Source organism: Trachypithecus francoisi, unplaced genomic scaffold, assembly GCF_009764315.1.
Source record: "Trachypithecus francoisi isolate TF-2019V2 unplaced genomic scaffold, Tfra_2.0 Lachesis_group13, whole genome shotgun sequence".
Lineage (NCBI taxonomy): Eukaryota > Metazoa > Chordata > Mammalia > Primates > Cercopithecidae > Trachypithecus > Trachypithecus francoisi.
Genome location: NW_022681458.1, coordinates 73,495,205 through 73,516,689, shown reverse-complemented (window position 1 = coordinate 73,516,689; position 21,485 = coordinate 73,495,205). Strand labels below are relative to the sequence as shown.

General features: G+C 46.2%; 1 protein-coding gene across 1 annotated transcript; it reads right to left on the bottom strand.

Annotated features, from left to right (window-relative positions):
• Positions 1-7,967: 7,967 nt before the first annotated feature.
• Positions 7,968-10,383, bottom strand: LOC117094901. Its single transcript, XM_033231235.1, has 2 exons — positions 9,235-10,383; positions 7,968-8,432 (listed from the first exon to the last, which is right to left on the bottom strand). Exons 1-2 carry the CDS (start codon positions 10,102-10,104, stop codon positions 8,394-8,396), a joined length of 909 nt encoding a protein of 302 aa, XP_033087126.1. The 5' UTR covers positions 10,105-10,383; the 3' UTR covers positions 7,968-8,393.
• Between the last annotated feature and the right edge of the window lie 11,102 nt (positions 10,384-21,485).

The following is a 21,485-nucleotide window of genomic DNA, read 5'->3' as shown; positions in this document are numbered from 1 at the left end:
TGTTACCTTAACTTGGATAGACTATAGTGTTTCTTTGAAAATTAAGATTAAAACCTCAATGTTAAATGTTATGTAGCACTTTATTCTGGAAAAAAATATATGGTTTATAGAGTTCATCTGAAATATATCAGGTTATGCTTATTTTAAAGCAATTTTAAAAGAGGCACTTAGGATAAACAACCCAAAGCACAACACAAAACTTCCCTTCTCTGTGTATGCACCCCTCATCGGAATTTGGCCCACATCATCTTCTCTTGGTTTGTACCTCACTTTGTTAGAACTTCTCTCCATCTTTCTCTGTCTTTCCTGTGAAATACTGTCTCTCTCACTCTGCTCTTCTGCTCTAAGGTTAGGTCATCTAGGACTCAAAAGCCATAAAAATAGCACTAAAATTCAACCAGACACCCCACCACTATCAGAAGTATTACAAAAAATAAAGCAGATACCCTATTAAAATCTTATAAACATTATAACCACCCCAACAATAGAATGACTCATGCTGATTTCAAGCATGAGTTATTCTAATAAGTTAAACCACCAACATTCCTCTGAGACACAAAAATATAGACTATGAAAAATAGTCTTATTTTTCATATTTGGAATTCATGAATCCTTCAGTTCTATAAACATAGCATAATCTAATGCTATAAGCATCTGTCTTAGTCTGTTTTCTGCTGCTATAACAGAATACCACACACGGGGTAATTTATAAAGAATAGAAGTTTATTGGGCTTATGGTTCTGGAGGCTGGGAAGTTCAAGAGTATGGCACTGGAAACTGGTGAAGGTCACTGCATGGTGGAAGGTGCCACATGGGAAAGCAAATGTGCTAGACAGAGGAAACCGGGCCACACTCATCCTCTCATCACTCCTGAAATAAAAGCATTAATTCATGCATCAGGACAAGGTCCTACCTTAATACCTGAGTTTTGCAGAGGACATTCAAACTATAGCAGTATCTCTCCCAAGTAGCCAAAATGCAACTCATCTTTTCTCTAGGCCCCATTGCTTACTACTGGGGCTGCCATATCCAACCTAAGCATCTGTTTTTCCTGCCTAATTCTGTTTCCACCAGCCGTGCACTTGCTTCAGTGGGAACAGTGGCAACAATGCTAACCACATTGAGAGATGATAGGACAACAAAGGAGGAGAGCTGTGTACCAAGATCTGCTGGGATGCTGGGTGCTCCCTCAGAACCAATCAGCACGGTAACTGGATCCTGGGACCCACACCCTTGATTATTCCCAAAGTGCTAGAGCACGAAGAAACAAAAGTTATATTATTCCTAGACATTAACATTTAAAATTTTTTAATTAAAAAAAACTTTTAAGGACAGGGTTTCTCTCAGTTGCCCAGGCTGGAGTGCAGTGTTGCGATCATAGCTTACTATAGCCCAGAAACTCCTGGGCTCAAGCATTCCCCCACGCCTCAGCCTCCCAAGTCGCTGGGACTACAGGCACACACCACCAAACCCAGTTAATTTTTTAAATTTTTCTTAATGGTGAAGTCTTGCTATGTTGCCCAGGCTGATCTCAAACTCCTGACCTCAAGCAATCCTCTCACCTTAGCCTCCATGTGCTGAGATTACAGGCATGAGCTATTGCACCCAGCCTGAAATTTAAAAATTATATATAACTTGCCTTAGCCAAGGTCCAGGCGGGAAACAGAGTCACTGTGAGATGGTTAAGTTGAAGAAACTTTAACAAAAGTATGACTTTACAGAGGCTTGGGCTGGATTACACCATCAAACAAGGGAGAGTGAGGCATCCAGAGGCAGCAAGTATGGGAAGACTATACCACCCCTGGGTTGTAACCAGAGGCCAGTGAGAGGGGCTAGGGTGGAAAAGAGGCCACTCTTTGGGGGCTACAAACCTGGGTGGAAAGAAAATACCCCAATGTCTCTCTCTTCCTGCCTTGTTGTACCACCCGTTGGCTGGACTCAGCAAGAAGTACCACCCATTGGCTGGACTCATCAGAAAGCTGACAGTGCGGAGCCCGGGGGAAATAGACTACAGGGTTCAGCCTCCCAGCAGACAATAGATGCGGGAGAGCAAACAAAATAAGCAGCATAAAGCCAGTATTCCTAGAGCCTCCCATAGAGTCTGGCATGTAATAGGGCACAAGAAATATTTGCCGAAGAAACAAATGAATCCAGTTATGAGAGAACTAGTAAGAGTTGTTAGCAATTAACGTTCCATCTGTTAGGAAACAAGCAGGAGACACCACTTTGTCTCTAACTCTTTCTGAACTCAGGGTTTCCCTGTGTGGGTTGTGTTGTGTCTTCCAAAGTGTGTGAACCATTTGCATTTCCACCAGCAATCAACAGAGTTCCCCTACATGCTTGCCAACATTTGGTGGTGTCAGTGTTCTGGAATTTGGCCACTGTGTGACATTTGTAGTGGTAGCCCATTGATGTTTTAATTTGCATCTCCCTGATGATATATGATGTGCAGCTCCTTGTTTATTTGTTTTTTCCTTCCCTTTATTGTAAGTTCCGTAGAAGCAGAAACCATACCTGTCAATTTTGCAGTGAACCTAAAACTGCTCCAAAATAATAGTCTATTTTTTAAAAAGAAACAAGGAATATTGGTTTGCTAGGGCTGCCGTTACAAAATACCACAGACTGGGTGGCTCAGAACCATGAGAAAATAAATTCAGTAATAGAGTGTATTTTCTCACAGTTCTAGAGGCTAGAAGTCCAAGATCAAGGTGCCGTCAGGACTGATTTCTCCTGAGGTGTCTCTTCCTGGTTTATGGATGGCTCCTTCTCACTGTGTCTTCACATGATCTTTCCTCTGCATATGTCTGTATCCTAATCTCCTCTTCTTCTAAGGAATCCAGTCATACTGGATTGGGGCCTACCCATATGACCTCATTTTACCTTAATCACCTCTTTAAAAAGTCCTGCATCCAAATATTGTCACCTCCTGAGGCAATAGAGGTTAAGGTTTCAACAAGAATTTGGAGGAAGACACAATTCAGCCCTTAAAGCAATTTCACATAGTGACAAAGTGATATGGCACAGCTGAGCTCCCCACTACACCCCACCCTTAAGCCTGGAACCTCAGCCCTAAGTGAAAACAGCTGGCCCCATTTTTCACCCCAATTCCCCACCCCCCCACCCTGCCTGCCACGCCCTTATCCTGTGCCCATAAAAGGACTCAGCTGGCAGAGCAACACAAGTGGCTGAGCACTGGGGATACAAGCTGCTAAGTGTCAGGGATACCGGCGGCTGAGTGGTAAGCAGAGAAGCAGCAACCAAGTGTTGGAGACTACAGATAGATGCGGCTAACTTCAGACAGTGCAGCTTCAGGGAAAGATCACCTTTCTGTACCATCCCCTTTCCAATTCCCCATCCCGCTGAGAGCCACTTTTATCGCCCGATAAGATCCTCCACATACACCACCCTTCAATCCGTTTATGTGACCTGATTCTTCCTAGATGCCAGACAAGAACCAGGGTGCTGAGAGGACAGGGGCTTGGATGCCACTGCAGGGCCCACACAGAGCCTGCTTTTGCTAGAGAGGAGCAACCAGCTAATTCCAACATTCATCAGGCTGAGTGAAACAAGCCACTCCAGTTCCTGCCCAAAAAGGGGGTCAATGTCAAGGGAACAATCCCATCTCAAAAGGACAAAGTAATGAAGAAATAAGGTGATTGCATGGTGATTGCCAGGGCTCTTCAGATTGGGTGGTTAAAGGTACCTTATGGACAGGTAATCTGAGCTAAGACCTTACTGACAGAAGCAGTGGGGGGATCTTGCGTAGGAGCAATGCAGGCAGAGGCAGTGGGGACCTGCAGGACAAAGGCTGCGAGGTGGGAGTATGCTTCTAAATTCAAGGAATAACAAGAAGGCCAGTGTGGATGAAGCATAATGAACAAAAGGAAAGCTCAGGGCATGAGACTGAAAAGTTAGCAAGGGACAGATCATACAGGGCTCATATCCTATCCCCGTGGTAAGGAGGGCAAGTTTTAGGCTAAGAGGAGTGGGAAATACTTCAGGGATTTGAGAAGGGAGTAGCATAATCTTATTGGTTGTCATCTTTAATAAGAGAAAGAACATGAGCTAAGCAATGGAACAAATACAAATTTGTATTTATAACTGGAAAAAGCCTTCTCAGACTCCTAGAGTGTCCGTAGTGTCTGCATTGCAAGACAAGGCAGGAAGATGGGCACATGGCCATGGGAGGATATATATATTACTGAGGATTTAACCCTTAAGCCACAAAGTCAAAGTCCTGATGGAGAGTGAGAGGTGGAAGGTTTTGCTGTAAGTATGCTGAGATCTGGGACAGGAAATGCCTCCAGGTCACTTCAAGGAAAGCAATTTGAAAAAAATATGAGAAATTGGCAATCATCAGCCAGATTGCCTTAGGTAGGAAGGCAAACTTCCTGGCTAAAGGCAGTTCTTTTCCATTGTTTCATTATCACCTTTCTGTATGTAGTTCAAAGGCACCTAGTGGACTGTGAATTGATGGATGAGAGTGATTTCCAAAGCACCTCTCTGGAGGAGGAGAGAAGCCAAAAAATGACAATATTTGCTGTTTGTAGATTTCACAACTGCTAGTTGCATATGAATGAACCTACCTAGTTTAGCATCACACCACCACCCAGGGAGGTTAGACAGAGAAGAGAATCAACCTTGTTTTCCTACTGTGTGTCAGGCATAATGCTGGGTGCAAAACTACCTCAGTCAAGCCACTTATCGCCTCAAAGGTAGATACATTTTTTTCTCGTTATTCTTGATAGTTATGTTCTAAAAAGTCACTGCAAGCACTGAATTAGCCAGTGCTGAATCATTACTCCTAGGATAAATACAGGGTTAGTTTTCCGGGACCTACTGGTCACATTTCATCAACTGATTAATACATAACCTTGCTTTATGTGTATTTGTTTAAAGACTTCCTATTTAATCTGTATTTTTGGTTAATTACCATTGAACTCACAGTCAACTGCACTATCACTCATTCCTGAATGAAGCTTATCAACACATGCATTTTTGTAACTGCTCAATGGGTTCCCCTTGCCGGCTGCCCGGATAGAGCTGATTTGTCAAGATAAAGGAATTTAATTCTGTGTGACTTTAATTCACACAGAGCTGGCTGATTAGAAGACTGGAGTATTATAATGCAAATCAGTCTCCCTGAAAATTCGGAGGCTAGGGTTTTTTCAAGGATGCAATCATAGAGGTATGGAAAATGGTCCTTGTGAGTGCTCAGTTCACTTCTGGATAGGGCCACCACCTGGGTGGGGCCACAGGGAGGTCCAGGTGGAGACACTGGTCATCGGAAATGCAAAAACCTGAAAAGACATCACAAAAGGCCAATCAGACATCACAAAAGGCCAATCTTAGGTTCTGCAAGACAGATATTATCTGCAAGAGTAATTGGAGAAGTTGCAAATCTTGTAACCTCCAGAATAATGGTTGATAATCCTTTGTGTCTACACCTTAGCAGAATTTAGGCTCCTGTCATCCTCCTAACCTGGTGGTCTTTCATTAGCTTTACAAAGGGTGGTTTAGTTTTGGGGAATGGCTATTGTTTAAACTATAAACTAAATGTCTCCCAAGGTTAGCTTGTCCCAAGCCCAAGGAATGATTAAGGGCAGTTTGGAGGTTAAAGGCAAGATGAGGGTTAGTTAGATCAGACTTCTTTCACTGTTAAAATTTTCTCGCTGTTATTTTGCAAAGGTGGTTTCATTTTCCGCATAAGGCATATCACAGCTTTCTTACCCTTAAGTGCCCTAGACAGCACTTTAGCACTACACTTGGGGGCCATTTTAAACAGCAAAATCACCAACAAAAAGCACAAAGATGCAAAAGTTGTGTCACTAGACAAACTACAAAAAGGATATTTGTTTACAGCATGAGTTGAAAGAAGGCAGAGTGGCGCCTTGTTCAGCCCCAGCTTAGAATATGTGCATCGAGTGACTCAAAATTTTCACCACAGATGACTATAAAAGCTGCATGTGTAATGCCCAGACCCGCGATGACCTGAAAGCAACCACCAGAGTCCAGAGACAAAGCCAAGCGGCAGGGATCGCTTTATTTCGAGTTCGAACTCGGTTCCCTCCAGCTAGGTATCAGATCCTAGGGAGAGACCCGGAGCTCGGTGTTCAGCCGTCTTTTATAGTCAGACACAAACAAGTTACAGAGTCACTGGGGATTTTTACAGCTGTAGGTTTACAATTGGCTGACATTTAAAGTTAAACATTAGTCAGTTGTTCATTGGTTCCCGCCCTTTGACCAAACCACAAACGGCCGCTTGCCCTGCTAGGGGCTTTCCAGATAACCTTGTTGTTTTAGCATTAAGGGGAGTTTCCTGACTTTTCTGACCTCTGATATTCAGTATTTTCCCACTCCTCATTCCCCCCTCTCTCTCTAGTATCTTGAGAGCCAATCTTGGGTCTTATATGTCTGACTCGGAAGTCTCGGTGAGTACAGGTTGGTACTGGGCTCTCAGGACCATAAGCTGGACAGTATTGAGTCTTTCTTTTACAAAGTTTGTTAATCTGTTTATTATACATGGTCCTATAGTGAGTAAGAGAAGTATACTTATGAATGGTCCTATAAGGGGCACTAGAAGGGAGTACATGGAGGAATTCCACCAGCTGTTGGCAGCAGAGGTGATTATTGTTTCTGCAATTCTAGGCTGAGTTTATGTAGTTGTTGAACTCGCGTTTCTACGAGTGCAGATTCATTTATGTAGAAACAACAATCTTCTCTGAGGAAAAGACAGGTCCCTCCTTTTTCGGCCGTTAACAGGTGTAGTGCACGGCGGTTTTGTAAAGTAACTTGGGCAAGGGAAGTCAATTGTCTCTGTAATGAGGCAAGGGATTCGGTGGAAGCTTCCATAGCTATGGAGAATTGATGAGAGAGTTTTGCAGTGCTGATAAGGGAGTGACCTAAAGCTCCCCCGGCTAGTCCTGCAGCAACTAAGGACGTGGTGAGTGAGACTCCAGCTACTAGGGGGAGGAATATAGCTCGTTTTGGTCTAGGGAAAGGGGCGGAGTCCCACCTGGAAAATTCTGCAGGGGTGTGCAAGGTTAGTTGGGGGACTAGTGTGACAGGGAGACACAGTAGGGTTATAGTGGCCTGAGTGGAAAGGTCCTTATATAGGGTCCCATTGCACCAGAAGAAAGAACCAGGAGGGGCAAAGAGGGTTGAGTTGGGAGTGGAAGTTGTATTACAGAGGGTAATGCCGGCATTTGAATAACAAAAGGAAACTTGTGTCTGTCCAGGGTTTAGGAACAAGGGGACGTCAGGGATCAGGGGTGGTATGTGGCTATTGTTAGGGTTTAGGCTGAGAGAAGCGTTAGATGGGCCTGGAAGTGGAACTGCGGTTAACGGCGGTCGCCCTAGAGCTGCGCAGAAGAAGCATGCAGAGAGATTGCCTAGGCCAGTGGCGTTTGCGATTTCTAACCCTTCTCTTAATAGGGATAACCAGGAAAAGGGGCGGGTAGGAGTTAAAGTTGAAAGCTGGACATTTAATTCCCTTTCCTGGTTCTGTATAGCCGCGTGTAGGGTGGTCTGGATCTGAACAAGGGAACGCCAGAGAAAGAGATGGCTACTAGGCCAGGTAGTTCCTGAAGTCAAGTACATAGCCCCTTTTTGCTGGGAAGTCCAGCGGGAGTCCCAGGGGTCCCAGATAACCCAGGTATAGCCTGATGTGGTTTTAAAGAAATTGTGTGACTGCCACGTTTGACTGGATAGGGACTCAGAAGTTTTTAGGATTTTAACGGTGTGGATTTTGCAGGACCTATATGGACAGCCGACACTTTGTTCTACCCATGAGTTATTACAATAAGAGAGTGTTTGGTCAAAGAGGAAACAAATTGCGGGTGCTGCTTTTCCTGGCTGGTGTTTAAAATCAGTGAAATTTAGATGGATGGGAGTGCTACAACCCCCCGGGGACAGTCAGCAGTGCATAATACAGAGCCCTTTTGTTCTGTCTGAGCATAATTGGTCCAGTTCTCAGTCAGGAAGAACGCCAAGCGAAAGGGGATGTTGCCGGGTTCTCCTGGGTCTCCCCACAAGGGATCCATAAGAGTAGAAGAGTTATAAAGGAGGTAGGTGTCATAGTTACAGTTTAGGTTGCTGACGGCGTAGAACAAGTTTTAGAGGGTTTTCTTTGGTCCGGTCAACTGTCCAGGTTGCTGCCTCTCCCGTCGAGGATGTAACAAGGTCCGAGAGCGGGTCTATAGGCTTGGCGTGGGTGTGATGAATCCAGGCGGCAATGCCTTCCACTTTGAGGGCCGTAGGCGTAGTCAGGATCACCTGGAATGGTCCTTTCCACCGGGATTCTAGGGTTTCTTGTCGGTGGCGCTTGACGAGGACCCAGTCTCCTGGTTTGTATTGATGTGGAATGGGTGGAGGCCCAGCTTCATATAGTTCTTTTAGCTTGGGCCAGACTTCCTCATGAACTCTCTGTAGGGCTTGTAAGGAGAACAAAAGTTCAAGACCGTTATCTGTGTCAGCTTTGAGGAGATTGTCTTTAAGGTTAGGGAGGATAGGGGGTGGTTTGCCATACATTATTTCATAAGGGGTAAGTCCTAGTTTATAAGGAGAGTTACGTGCCCGAAACAGAGCGTAGGGAAGGAGGACTACCCAGTTAGCGCCAGTCTCCATGGTCAATTTAGTTAGGGTCTCTTTTAATGTTCTATTCATTCTTTCTACCTGACCTGAGCTTTGGGGTCGATAAGCACAATGTAGTTTCCAATTAGCCCCAAGGATGGAAGCCAGTCCCTGACTTACCTTTGCGGTGAAGGCCGGCCCATTATCCAACCTTATCATGACTGGAAAGCCATACCTGGGCAGGATTTCTTCTAGGATCTTTTTGGCCACAATCTGTGCAGTTTCTTTTTTTGTCGGAAAAGCTTCTGCCCAGCCTGAGAATGTGTCTATAAAAACTAGTAAATATTTGTATCCATATTTTCCTGGCTTTATTTCAGTAAAGTCAATTTCCCAATATATACCAGGTCTATCTCCCCTGTGTCTTTTTCCCGTGGTCTGGGTCCCGTGACTGGCGTTATTGAGTTGACATACTACACAGTTTTTAACCGTGGCGTCTACTTTTTCAGGGGCGTTTTTAATTTTTAGTCCAGCGTGTTGAATCAAATCTAACATCCACCGCAGGCCCAGATGAGTGCTTCGGTGGATTTGTGCTATTACTCGCTGCCCCAACCTGTCCGGGAGAATGGTATTGTTGTTAGAAACTTTCCACCACTGATTACTGACCTGTGTTCCGGGGAGTTTACTTATCCACTGGAGGTCTTCTTCTGAGTATTCTGGGTGAAAGGGCAATTCTCTGGGCCCGGGATCAGGCAGCTGGAGGGCCAGCAGCTGAGGAGTGGTTTTAGCCACGTCTTTTGCAGTCTGGTCAGCCAGGTTGTTTCCTCGAGTGACTGGGTTAGTGGCCTTTTGATGTCCCGGACAGTGGACGATAGCCAGCTTTTTGGGTTCCCAAAGGGCAGCCAGAAGATTTAAGATTTCTTCTTTATTTTTAATGTCTTTTCCTTCAGCTGTGAGAAGCCCCCTCTCTTTGTATATAGCCCCATGTATGTGGGCAGTGGCAAATGCATACCGGCTATCAGTATATACTGTCAGTTTACGGTCTTTGCCTAGTTTCAGGGCTTGTGCCAAGGCTATTAACTCAGCCTTTTGAGCCGATGTTCCTGGAGGTAAAGGCTCAGCCCAAACTATCTCAGTCTCTGAGGTTACCGCTGCCCCCGCATACCTCTGTCCTTGGTGAACGAAGCTGCTTCCGTCAGTGAACCAGGTGAGGTCTGCATCTGGTAGCGGTCGGTCCTGGAGGTCTTCTCTGACTCCATGTACCTGGGCTAGTATTTCAGCACAGTTGTGGAGTGGCTTACTTAAGTCTGGGTCTGGCAGCAACGATGCTGGGTTTAGGGTTGTCGGGGGCTTAAATGTTATTCTGAGGGGGTTTAGTAACAGCCCTTGATAATGGGTAAGCCGAGCATTGCTGAGCCATCGGTCAGGGGGTTGTCGGAGGATGCCTTCGACAGCATGAGGGGTGGTGACTTGTAATTCTTGGCCCATGGCCAGTTTGCTAGCGTCTTTGACCATCAGGGCCGTTGCAGCAATCATCCGGAAGCAAGGAGGCCATCCTGCAGCTACCGGGTCCAGTCTCTTTGAGAGGTATGCAACCGGTCTGCGCCAGGGACCTAAATTTTGAGTTAATACTGCTTTCGCTATGCCCCGGCTTTCATCCACGTATAAGTGGAAAGGCTTAGAGACATCCGGAAGACCCAGCGCGGGGGCCGAGAGCAGAGCAGTTTTGATTTGCTGGAAAGCTTGCTCAGCCTCTTCAGTCCAATTGAAGGGCTGCTGCTGTTTGGTAGCCTGATAGAGGGGTTTTGCCAGTTCAGTGAAACCAGGTATCCAGAGTCTGCAGAACCCTGCAGATCCCAGGAACTCTCTCACCTGTCGTGTTGACTGCGGTCTGGGGATCTGTAGGACAGTTTCTTTTCGAGCATTTGTTAGCCAGCGCTGTCCCCCTCTAAGTAGATACCCCAAGTAGGTTACCTCTGGCCTGCAGATCTGGGCCTTTTTAGCTGAGACTCGATAAGCCAGGTTTCCCAAGGTTTTCAGGAGGTCTTTGGTTCCTTGGATGCAGGCCTCTGGGGACGTTGCCACTATTAAGAGATCATCAACATACTGCAAGAGAGTTATACTGGGGTGTTGGCGTCGGTACTCACCCAAGTCTTCATGGAGGGCTTCATCAAACAGAATTGGGGAGTTTTTGAAGCCTTGTGGCAGTCTGGTCCACGTCAGTTGGCCACTTATGCCTCTCTAAGAGTCTGTCCACTCAAAGGCAAAAATTTCCTGGCTTTTAGGGGCTAAAGGCAGGCTACAAAAAGCATCTTTTAGGTCTAGAACAGTATACCATTGATTTTCAGGACTCAAAGTACTCAGGAGGGTGTATGGATTTGGCACCATCAGGTGAATGTCCATTACCCTTTTATTGACTTCTCTTAAGTCTTGTACCGGCCTATGTTCTTTACTGTTGGGTTTTTGTATTGGTAGCAGCGGAGTGTTCCATGGTGAGTGGCAGGGACGTAGGACTCCATGATCTAGGAGTCGGTGGATGTGTGGTATAATTCCCTCTTTGGCTTCCAGGGCCATTGGGTATTGGCGCACGCGAACAGGGTCCATCCTGGGCTTAAGCTCAACAAAAATGGCGGGACGGTGCTTTGCTAGCCCTAGCCCACCTGTTTCTGCCCAAGCCTCCAGGAAGTTCTGGAGCCAGGAGTCTATATTTTGGTTAGGAGGCGTTAACTCCTGGTGAAGCCGGTACTCATCCTCTAGAGTTACGGTAAGAACAGATAGTGGCCTGTTTTGGGAGTCAGTCACTTTGGGCCCTTCTGGTTGAAAATGGATTTGTGCCCCCATTTTAGTCAACAGATCTCTCCCCAACAGGTGACAAGGGCTGTCAGGGATGACCAGGAAGCTATGGGACACTTTCCCGGTTCCCAAGCTTACTGCTCTCTGGGTTGTCCATGGATATTTCTTGGTTCCTGTGGCCCCTTGAACCCAGGAGGAGTTGGAAGATAACTTTCCATAGGGCTTGACTAAGACCGAATGTTGTGCCCTGGTATCGACCAGGAACTGGACCGGGGACCCCTCCATTTGTAAAGTTACCCTAGGTTCGTGGAGGGGATCCGAACCGTCTCCCCTAGTCTGTATCTTGGGTAACTAGTATCGGCATAGATTTGGGCTGCCATTGTCCTTGGCCTGGCTGGCGCTGTTTCTTTTTGGGGCAGTCTTTTATCCAGTGACCAATTTCTTTACAGTATGCACATTGGTCTTTACTCAGATTGCGCCTAGGGGCACGCGTGGATTGGGTGCTTCCTGGCGGTGGTTGTTCTTTTTGGACGACCGCCGCCAGGACTTTGGTCATTTTCTCAGTGGCCCTAATTTGTTTTTCCTCTGGAGCATCTCTGTTGTTGTAAACTCTCTGTGCTATGCGAAGGAGGTCCTGGACCTGTTTTCCCTCCAAATCTTCTAATTTTTGCAGCTTTTTTTAAATATCTGGGGCCACCTGGTTGACAAAGGACATAATGACTGCTGCCTGATTTTCAGGTGCCTCTGGATCTATAGGTGTATACTGTCTAAAGGCTTCCATTAGTCTTTCTAGATAAACAGCGGGGCTTTCTGTCCTTCCCTGTAAAACAGAATATACCTTAGCCAAATTAGTGGGCTTGCGAGCTGCAGCCCAGAGACCCGCCATTAGAGTCTGGCAATAAACGAGTAGCTTTCCCCTACCTTCTGCTGTATTGTAGTCCCACGTTGGCCTGGTCAAGGGAAATGCTGCATTAATGAGGTTGGGGTTTGCAGTCGGTTGACCGTCATCTCCAGGAACTAATTTTCTAGCCTCTACCTGGATTCTCTCCCGTTCCTCTGTTGTGAACAGAATGCGGAGGAGCTGTTGGCAGTCATCCCAGGTGGGCTGATGAGTGAACATGACACTATCTAGAAGGGCTGTTAGGTCCTTGGGGTTATCAGAGAACCGGGCATTCTGAGTCTTCCAGTTGTACAGGTCACTGGTAGAGAATGGCCAATACTGGAGTCTAGGGTTATCTGTGTCATCGGGGGTCCTATTTCCCTTAAGGGGAGCGCTACAGTGGAATCAGGAACTCGTGGAATTGCCTCACGCTGGACACGCCCACACGTTCACCCTGCCGGCCCTCCCGACCCATGTTCACTTTCAGTTTCTCCTGGTGCCGCGGCCGCTTCTCGGCCCTCATGGCTTCCTGGGAGTGCGGCTGGTTGGGCTTGGGCATGGGGTCCGGGAGGGGGAGGATAAGGCAGGGGTTCCAAGGATGCAAGGTCCTGGCTGTCAGGCAACACAGGGGGCAAGGGGGCAGTTGGAGTTTTTGGTCTTTTGGTGGTCCCAGTTGGTTGCGCAACTAGGGTTTTACAGGGTTCAGAGGTCAGCAGAAAGGGAGCTAGCCACGGGGGCGGATTTTCCACCAGATCTTGCCAGACTACAATGTAGGGGAGCTGATCTGGGTGTCCCGAACGACCTGGCAGGAAAACCCTTGATTTTACCTGGAGGATAATGGGGAGGCAAAAAGTTCCCTCGGCTGGCCAGCCTACACCAAAGGTGGGCCACTCAGAGCAGCAGAGGGTTATTAATTTTCCCTTTTTAAGTTCTATACTGAGATCATGTGCCCTTGCTCTCACATCTTTAAAATTATTGACAAGGAGAGAAAGTGGTGTGGTCTGGGAGTTGCCCATTCCGAGGAAGTCCTGTTGATAGAAGATGGGTGGTAAGGGATATTAGTGCCTGGTACAGGAGTGGCTCCGAAGCTCCTGTAAATCAAGGTAAATTAGTAAGAGGCGTGCAACAGATAACTTCCAACAACCAAGATATATTGATCGCTAGCACGTCTCGGGCTTAGGACCCGACCAGAAGCAGATGGGCCACAGAATACAGAGCCCCAGATGAGTACCGGAGGACGTCTCCCACCGGCCTCCACTGACTGTCCTATAGCGAGTCCGTCAGAACTAGATCAGTCTCATATACAACCCCGCGGGATTATTCAGAGGCAGACAGACAACATATAAACAGAGCCGGCTTACTCACTTTTGCGATGACCCGTTGGCCTGGGGTCTGGTGGGCTTAGGGGCAATCCCGGATGAGCCCCCAAGATGTAATGCCCAGACCCGCGATGACCTGAAAGCAACCACCAGAGTCCAGAGACAAAGCCAAGCGGCAGGGATCGCTTTATTTCGAGTTCGAACTCAGTTCCCTCCAGCTAGGTATCAGATCCTAGGGAGAGACCCCGAGCTCGGTGTTCAGCCGTCTTTTATAGTCAGACACAAACAAGTTACAGCAAGTTACAGAGTCACTGGGGATTTTTACAGTTGTAGGTTTACAATTGGCTGACATTTAAAGTTAAACATTAGTCAGTTGTTCATTGGTTCCTGCCCTTTGACCAAACCACATACAGCCGCTTGCCCTGCTAGGGGCTTTCCAGATAACCTTGTTGTTTCAGCATTAAGGGGAGTTTCCTGACTTTTCTGACCTCTGATATTCAGTATTTTTCCACTCCTCACATGTATTCATCAGGGTTCTCCAGAGAAGCAGAACTGTTACAGTAGGTAGCTAGTCAGGCATAAGCAGGGCAGAAGAGGGCCACCCCCGAACCAGGAATGTCAGGTGACTGTCAGGTCATTGTCAGGTGGTTGTTACACTGTTTCTCTAAAATAATAATTTGTCAAAGTGGTGTTAAGGAAAGGCAGTCTCCCAATAGATAGAAAAAATCTGAAACTGGTTATCAGCAGCTCCCTGATAAGATCTCAGGAGTTGGGAGAGTGGGCTCAAGCATGCTTATTAAGAGGCAAAATGGTGGAGTTTAACTGTTATATGACCTAGGAGCATTCAACTGGTGAGGGAGGAAGGCCTCAAGTGAGCATACATACAACTCCAATAAACACACTGAGTGTAGCCCCTCCCAAGTGCTAGCAGGCACTACGCGTGCAGACATTCCACCACAAGGGAAGAATCGGGAGAAGGGATGCAAGACCTCGGTAGTATGCCAACATACAAAACCCCAAGTCAAAGGGTCAAATCAGGCACTTGATCTCTCAAGTTGCCCACTTGGCCATCTTCCAAGTAACTTTACTTCCTTTCATTCTTGTGCTAAAACTTTTAAATAAACTTCACTCCTGCTCTAAAACACTTGCCTTGGTCTTTCACTCTGCCTTATGCCTCCGCAGTCAAATTCTTTCTTTTGAGGATGCGAGAATTGAGGTTGCCTCAGGCCTGTACAGATTTGCCGACAGTAACAGAACCAATAAAGTACGTGTGTGCGTGTGCATGTGTGTGTGTGTGTACAGAGAGAGGGTGAGAAAGGGAGGGAAGGAGAGAAAGATTTATTATGGGGAATTGGTTCACAGCAAGATGATGGAGGCCGAGAAGTCCCAAGATCTTCGGTCACAAGCTGTAGACCCAGGAGAGTTGATGGTACAGTTCCAGCCTAAGTGCAAAGACTTGAGAAGTAGGAGAGCTGTTGGTGTAAGTTCCAGTCCCAGTTTGGTTCTAGGGGCAGGAGAAGACCAATGTCCCAGCTCAAAGACAGTCAAGCAGAGAGAGACCAAATTCTTCCTTTCTCAGACTTTTTGTTCAGTTCAAGCCTTTAAGAATTAAATGAGGCCCACTCACACCAGGAAGGACAATCTACTTTACTCGGCCTATAGATTCAAATGTTTTTTTTTTTTTTTTGAGACAGAGTCTCGCTCTGTCGCCCAGGCTGGAGTACAGTGGCGGGATCTCAGCTCACTGCAAGCTCCGCCTCCCGGGTTTACACTATTCTCCTGCCTCAGCCTCCCGAGTAGCTGGGACTACAGGCGCCCGCAACCTCGCCCGGCTAGTTTTTTTTTTTTGTATTTTTTAGTAGAGACGGGGTTTCACCGTGTTAGCCAGGATGGTCTCGATCTCCTGACCTCGTGATCCGCCCGTCTCGGCCTCCCAAAGTGCTGGGATTACAGGCTTGAGCCACCGCGCCCCGCCAGATTCAAATGTTAATCTCACTCAAAGACACCTTCACAGATACACCAAGAATATAGCTTAACTAAATATCTAAGCATCCTGTAGCCCAGTTAAATTGACACAGAAAATTAACCATCACAAGCTTTGAGTATTGATTTTTGGTTTGCAAATAAATTTTAGAGGGCAGGTGAATTCACAAATATGGAATCCAGCAATCATAAGGATCAAGTGTATCATCATTCATCAGTGGTGTGATGGAGGCAGCTCATAACAGCTTGGCTGATTGTTATATTTTATGAAATTTTGCAAGCTGATCATTAAACAGCCATTTTTAGAAAGTATATAAACTTACAAATTAAAATTATATTTTAAAATATAGGTAATAAGGCCAAGCACAGTGGCTCTCACCTGTAATCCCAACACTTTGGGAGGCTGAGGCAGGAGGATTGCTTGAGCCCAGGGGTTGGAGACCAGCCTGTACAATATGGTGAAACTCCGTCTCTACCAAAAAAACAAAAAACAAAAAACAAAAATCAGCAGTCATGGTGGCACACACCTGTAGTCCTAGTTACTTGAGAAGCTGAGGTGGGAGGATTGCTTGAGCCTGGGAAGTCAAGACTGTAGTGAGGTGTGATCACATCACTGCACTCCAGCTTGGGCACAGAGCAAGACCCTGCCTCAAAAAAATACATATTTACAGGTAATAAATACCCCAAAACATTACTTTTAATGATTTACCTATCTTCAACTATCATCTATGCTCTTGAGGTTATTTACATCTATTGTATTTGTATGTAGAATATGAATACAAATTTGTATTTGTATTTGTGTGTGCTGTTGTGCATTTCTTCACAAATCTGTGTTCAGTGACATTACTTTCCTAGACTATGTATTTAATAACTTTATAATTTGCAGCAAAATCTGCAAATTAGGGCTTGCTTTCTTGTTTATTTATTCATTTATGATGAGCCAGTTCAACACTCCCCAACACAGTAAAGATTTGACCCTAGCCCTGAGTGATTCCAAAACTTATGCGTACTCTTTCTGGTTCATTACACAGATTCCATTTTTTCATTTCCATTCCAAATGTTTGCATTTGTTTCTGAAGATGTGGGCTGCCAAGATTTCTACTGCATTTTGAATTCTTCATTGACTTTTTTTCTTATCTACCTCTGTTAATTTTTCTTACAGATCTAATTTTTCCTCCTGTAGTTTTCATCTATATCTTCCCTCTTTTTGGCATCATATTGTTTAGTCCTTTCAACGCTATCAGAAGCTTTTCTTAGGAAAGACCCCCAATAAATCAAATACATCAATAACTGAACTCAATTTTTCAAGTTCACTCTATCAGTCTAATTCACAAAGGGGACATCTTCCTCAGTCTAACCCTGGGAACTTGCAAGGTCAAACCTAACACAGAACACAGGTTCACAAAGAACCAGGGCAAGCAGTTCAGTCATTCAAGACATTGCAGACTGAAGAATGGAAGGGATCCACATAGTAAAGTTGTTTTTTAGGGATCTGGGTTTTAAGAATGGGCTGAAAGACTCATAGGGAAATAGTCCTAGGGGTGGGTAGTAGGTGAGGGATGAAATGCTACAAAGTGAGTTTATATCCTGTAACTTGAGTTATAGGAAATAAAAGAGCAGTTACCAGCCCTCCTCTTTTTGAGTCAGAGCTGTTAATTTGATTCATCAGGAATGAACTCTTGGCTCTAGCTAAAGTTCCTGACCCAGAGTGCTAGTTACTGTCTGACAAGCCATCAAGCAAGACTGTGTTAGATTTCAGACTAATTGGAGCCATGTCACCAAAGATGGGTTCAAAAGGATCCCTAGAGTTTTTAAGAGCAATGCATATTGTTTTTCTCTCAGCTGAGGGTACTAGATGTACACAGCACAGAGCCCTGACATAGCACACTTCTAGTGCTGCCATTTCTTAGTTGTATCACTTACAAGTCATTTCTGAGGAGTTATAAAATAGTTTGCACTAGGGTAACCAGTAGTTTACACTATGCTACATGTACCAAACTGTTTACCCACAGAGCCAGAATGCTAATGAAAGCAGTAAAATGCACATCAATATTAAGTCAATAATATTGAGCACCAATCGTTTGAGACATTATGTTAGGCTTTGTGAGGAGTATAAGGAAGTCAGGGGCAAAGCTGCTGTGTTGAAGGGGGTCTCAATCCAGTTAGGGAGGCAGGCCACAGGCAGAAGTTATTAGCTCTGAAGAAATAATAATTGTTCTATGTGTAGATCAAACTTAATGATCAAGGCAAAAACTTTTTTTTTTTTCAGACAGTGTCTCACTCTGCTGCCCAGGCTGGAGTGCAGTGGCACAGTGTCTCAGCTCACTGCAACCTCTGCCTCCCACATTCAAGTGATTCTCGTGCCTCAGCCTCCCAAGTAGCTGGAATTACAGGTGCACACCACCACACCCGGCTAATTGTTTTTTTATTTTTAGTAGAGATGGGGTTTCACCATATTGGCCAGGCTGGTCTTGAACTCCTGACCTCATGTGATTCACCTGCCTCAGCCTCCCAAAGTGCTAGGATTACAGGCATAAGCCACTGCACCCGGCCAGCAAAAGGCTTTTAAAAATAAAAACAAAATCTATAGATAGAAGACATCGGTATCATCGTTATATCAAGTATGTTGTGAGAACGGTAATTGCCAGAAAAGTTCAGAGGAGAGAGAGGTTGTGTTATAGCAGGCAGACATCAGCAGGCCAGGAGAGGGCTGCCCGCCCAACCCGGAACGTCAGACGACCGTCAAGTGATGGTCAGGTGGTTGTTACACTGTTACAGTCATTATTTCTCTAAAACAATTAGTCACAGCCAGCACCAGGGAAAGGCAGTCTCCCCACAGATAGAAAAAACCTGAAACTGGTTATCAGCAGCTTCCCAATAAGATCTCAGGAGTTAGGTAAGTGGGCTCAAGCATGCGCACTATGAGGCAAAATGAGGGAGTTTAACTGGTATATGACCTTCCTCTAGGAACGTTAGACTGGTAAAGGAAGAACGTCTCAAGTGAGCATGCCTATAACTCCTGTAAACACATTGCGCATGCAGCCCTCCCCAAGCACTAGTAGGGCACTGGGCATGCAGACAGCCCACCAGAAGGGAAGAATCAGGGGAAAAGGGATGCAAGACCCCAGAGGTATGCCAATGTATAAAACCCTAAGTCAAAGGTCAAGCCAGGCACTTGATCTCTCAAGCTGCCAGCTTGGCCCTTTTTGAAGTGTACTTTACTTCGTTTTGTTCCTGCCCTAAAACCTTTTAGTAAACTTTCAGTCTTGCTCTAAAACTTGCCTTAGTCTCTCTGCCTTATTTTTCCTCCGTCAAATTCTTCCCTGCACCCGCTCCAGAGTAGCTGGGACTACCGGCGCCCGCCATCACACCTGGCTAATTTTTTGTATTTTTAGTAGAGACCGGATTTCGCCACGTTGGCCAGGCTGGTCTCAAATGCCTGACCTCAAGTGATCCGCCTGCCTCCACCTTCCAAAGTGCTGGGATTACAGGCGTGAGCGACCGCACCCAGCCCCAACTTCTTTCTTCCGAGGAGCTAAGAATTGAGGTTGCTGCAGACCCATAAGGATTCGCTGCTGGTAACAGCTGCTTCTTGGATCAGGTAAGAAAAAGTTTCAGGCCGGGCGCGGTGGCTCAAGCCTGTAATCCCAGCACTTTGGGAGGCCGAGACGGGCGGATCACGAGGTCAGGAGATCGAGACCATCCTGGCTAACACGGTGAAACCCCGTCTCTACTAAAATATACAAAAAATTAGCCGGGCGAGATGGCGGGCGCCTGTAGTCCCAGCTACTCGGGAGGCTGAGGCGAGAGAATGGCGTAAAGCCGGGAGGCGGAGCTTGCAGTGAGCTGAGATCCGGCCACTGCACTCCAGCCTGGGCGACAGAGCGAGACTCCGTCTCAAAAAAAAAAAAAAAAAAAGAAAAGAAAAAGTTTCAAGGAGAAAGCTAGGAAAAATGGATAGGATTTGAATGAGTCAAGTGGAAGGAGGAAGGGCATTTGAGACAAAGGGCATAGCATGAAGCAGTGAGGCAGCCCTCATCCCACTCCCTACCACCTGTTCTTCCCCTTAGTGGCCTGACCTTGGCCTTCCACTCCATCCTCATCCCTCCCCATCTGCACTGTCTACCTCAGAATGTGCCATGCCTGTGACAGCTCCAGGACTCTGGCCATGCTGCTTACACTGCCACAGAGACCTTTTTCCTCTTCTTCTTCATGTAGCTAACTCTTACTTGGCCTTGAAGACTAATTTATGTTAGAAGTTCGTCTTCCCAGAAAGCCTTAGTCTTTGGGAATTTGGTGCTCTTCCTTGAGAAGAAAAGGTACAACCATTTAACTCCATCAGAACACTTACCACACGGCCTTTCCCACTGGACTCACTAGAAACGTCTTGAGGGCAAAGGCCTTGCCTTTGATAGCTGATCCATATCAGCCACCGTGTCCACTACACAGTAGGTGCCCGTTATCAGCCACCGTGTCCACTACACAGCAGATGCCTGATAAATTCTTGTAGAGTGAATATATATTTACAGAAAGAGGAGCTGTGAGAAGATGCCCCAGTTTTGGAAAGGAAAAATGGGTTGATTTTTACATTTTGAATTTAAGCTGATGAGAGTCCTTTCATGTGGAAATGTCTAACAAAAATTGGAAATAGAAGACTGACACTGGAGGCTGTTATGATTTTCTTTTTTTTTTTTTTCAGATAAACTGAAGCACAAGAGGGTAAAAACCTTGTCCTTGGTCTTACAACCAGAAAGTGGTGATGCAAAGAACTTAGTCCAAGCTTTGATGTTTTCTGCACTGCCTGCCAAAGCAGACCGTTGAGAAATACCCATGTTTGGGGGATGAGAGGAAGAGGATAAATCAGCAAAGAAAATAGTGATAAGAAAGGTAAGTGATAAGAAAAAACATGATGTAAATGATGTAAATAGCCGGGTGCAGTGGCTCAAGCCTGTAATCCCAGCACTTTGGGAGGCCGAGACCGGCAGATCACGAGGTCAGGAGATCGAGACCATCCTGGCTAACCCCGTCTCTACTAACATCCTGGTGAAACCCCGTCTCTGCTAAAAAATACAAAAACCTAGCCGGGCGAGGTGGCGGGCGCCTGTAGTCCCAGCTACTCCGGAGGCTGAGGCAGGAGAATGGCGTAAACCCGGGAGGCGGAGCTTGCAGTGAGCTGAGATCTGGCCACTGCACTCCAGCCCGGGCGACAGAGCGAGACTCCGTCTAAAAAAAAAAAAAAAAAGATGTAAATAATAAAGATGACAGCCAGGGTTGGTGGCTTACACCTATAATTTAAGCACATTGGGAGGCCCAGGCAGGAGAATTGCTTGAGCCCAGGAGTTCAAGGCTGCAGTGAGCTATGATGGTGCCGCTGCACTCCAGCCTGAGTGACAGAGTGAGCTCCTACCTCCAAAAAAAAAAAAATGATGATAATGATGAGTTTCTCTTCTTCCTTTTTCTTTTTCCATTCCTTTCCCTTCTCTTCCTGAACTGTTCAGTCCCAAAACCTCAAATAGGACAGAGCAGAGCAGATATCTCTGCCAGGTGAGGGAATCACTGTGGCCCAGAGTGGAATGTTGGGGGCCAAATTGGGCATGGAGGTGTCTGCCCAGGAGGACAGGGCAGCTGGCAGAATCATAGCCCAAGGTGGGGGTGAAGAGGAATCCACATAAGGTGGGAGTGAGGAGTTGGAGGAGGAAGTACAAAGAATCAAAGCCCAAGCAGGATGCTGAGGCCATCCCTGCAGAGGGGCAGCCTGGCGTGAGAAGCCAGAGCACGGGAAGCCAGAGTGGAAGCAGTGGGAGATGGGTTACATTGGGGAGGATTGATCAAAGATGTAAATATATTAACAATAAGGGGAGCCAGTTTCTCGCTGCTGGACAAGGGAAGTGTAAATATGGAGGAGGAGAAAACCGAATGAACTTAGTAGTTTTGGATTAAAA

Bases quoted from the DNA above. Each gene is read 5' to 3' on its own strand.
- LOC117094901 (XM_033231235.1), bottom strand. From the start codon at position 10,104: ATGATTGCTGCAACGGCCCTGATGGTCAAAGACGCTAGCAAACTGGCC. The intron at 8,433-9,234 runs GTCAGTAATCAG...TCTCCTTACAAG, and splicing joins GTAAACTCCCCGGAACACAG to CCCTACAGAGAGTTCATGAG.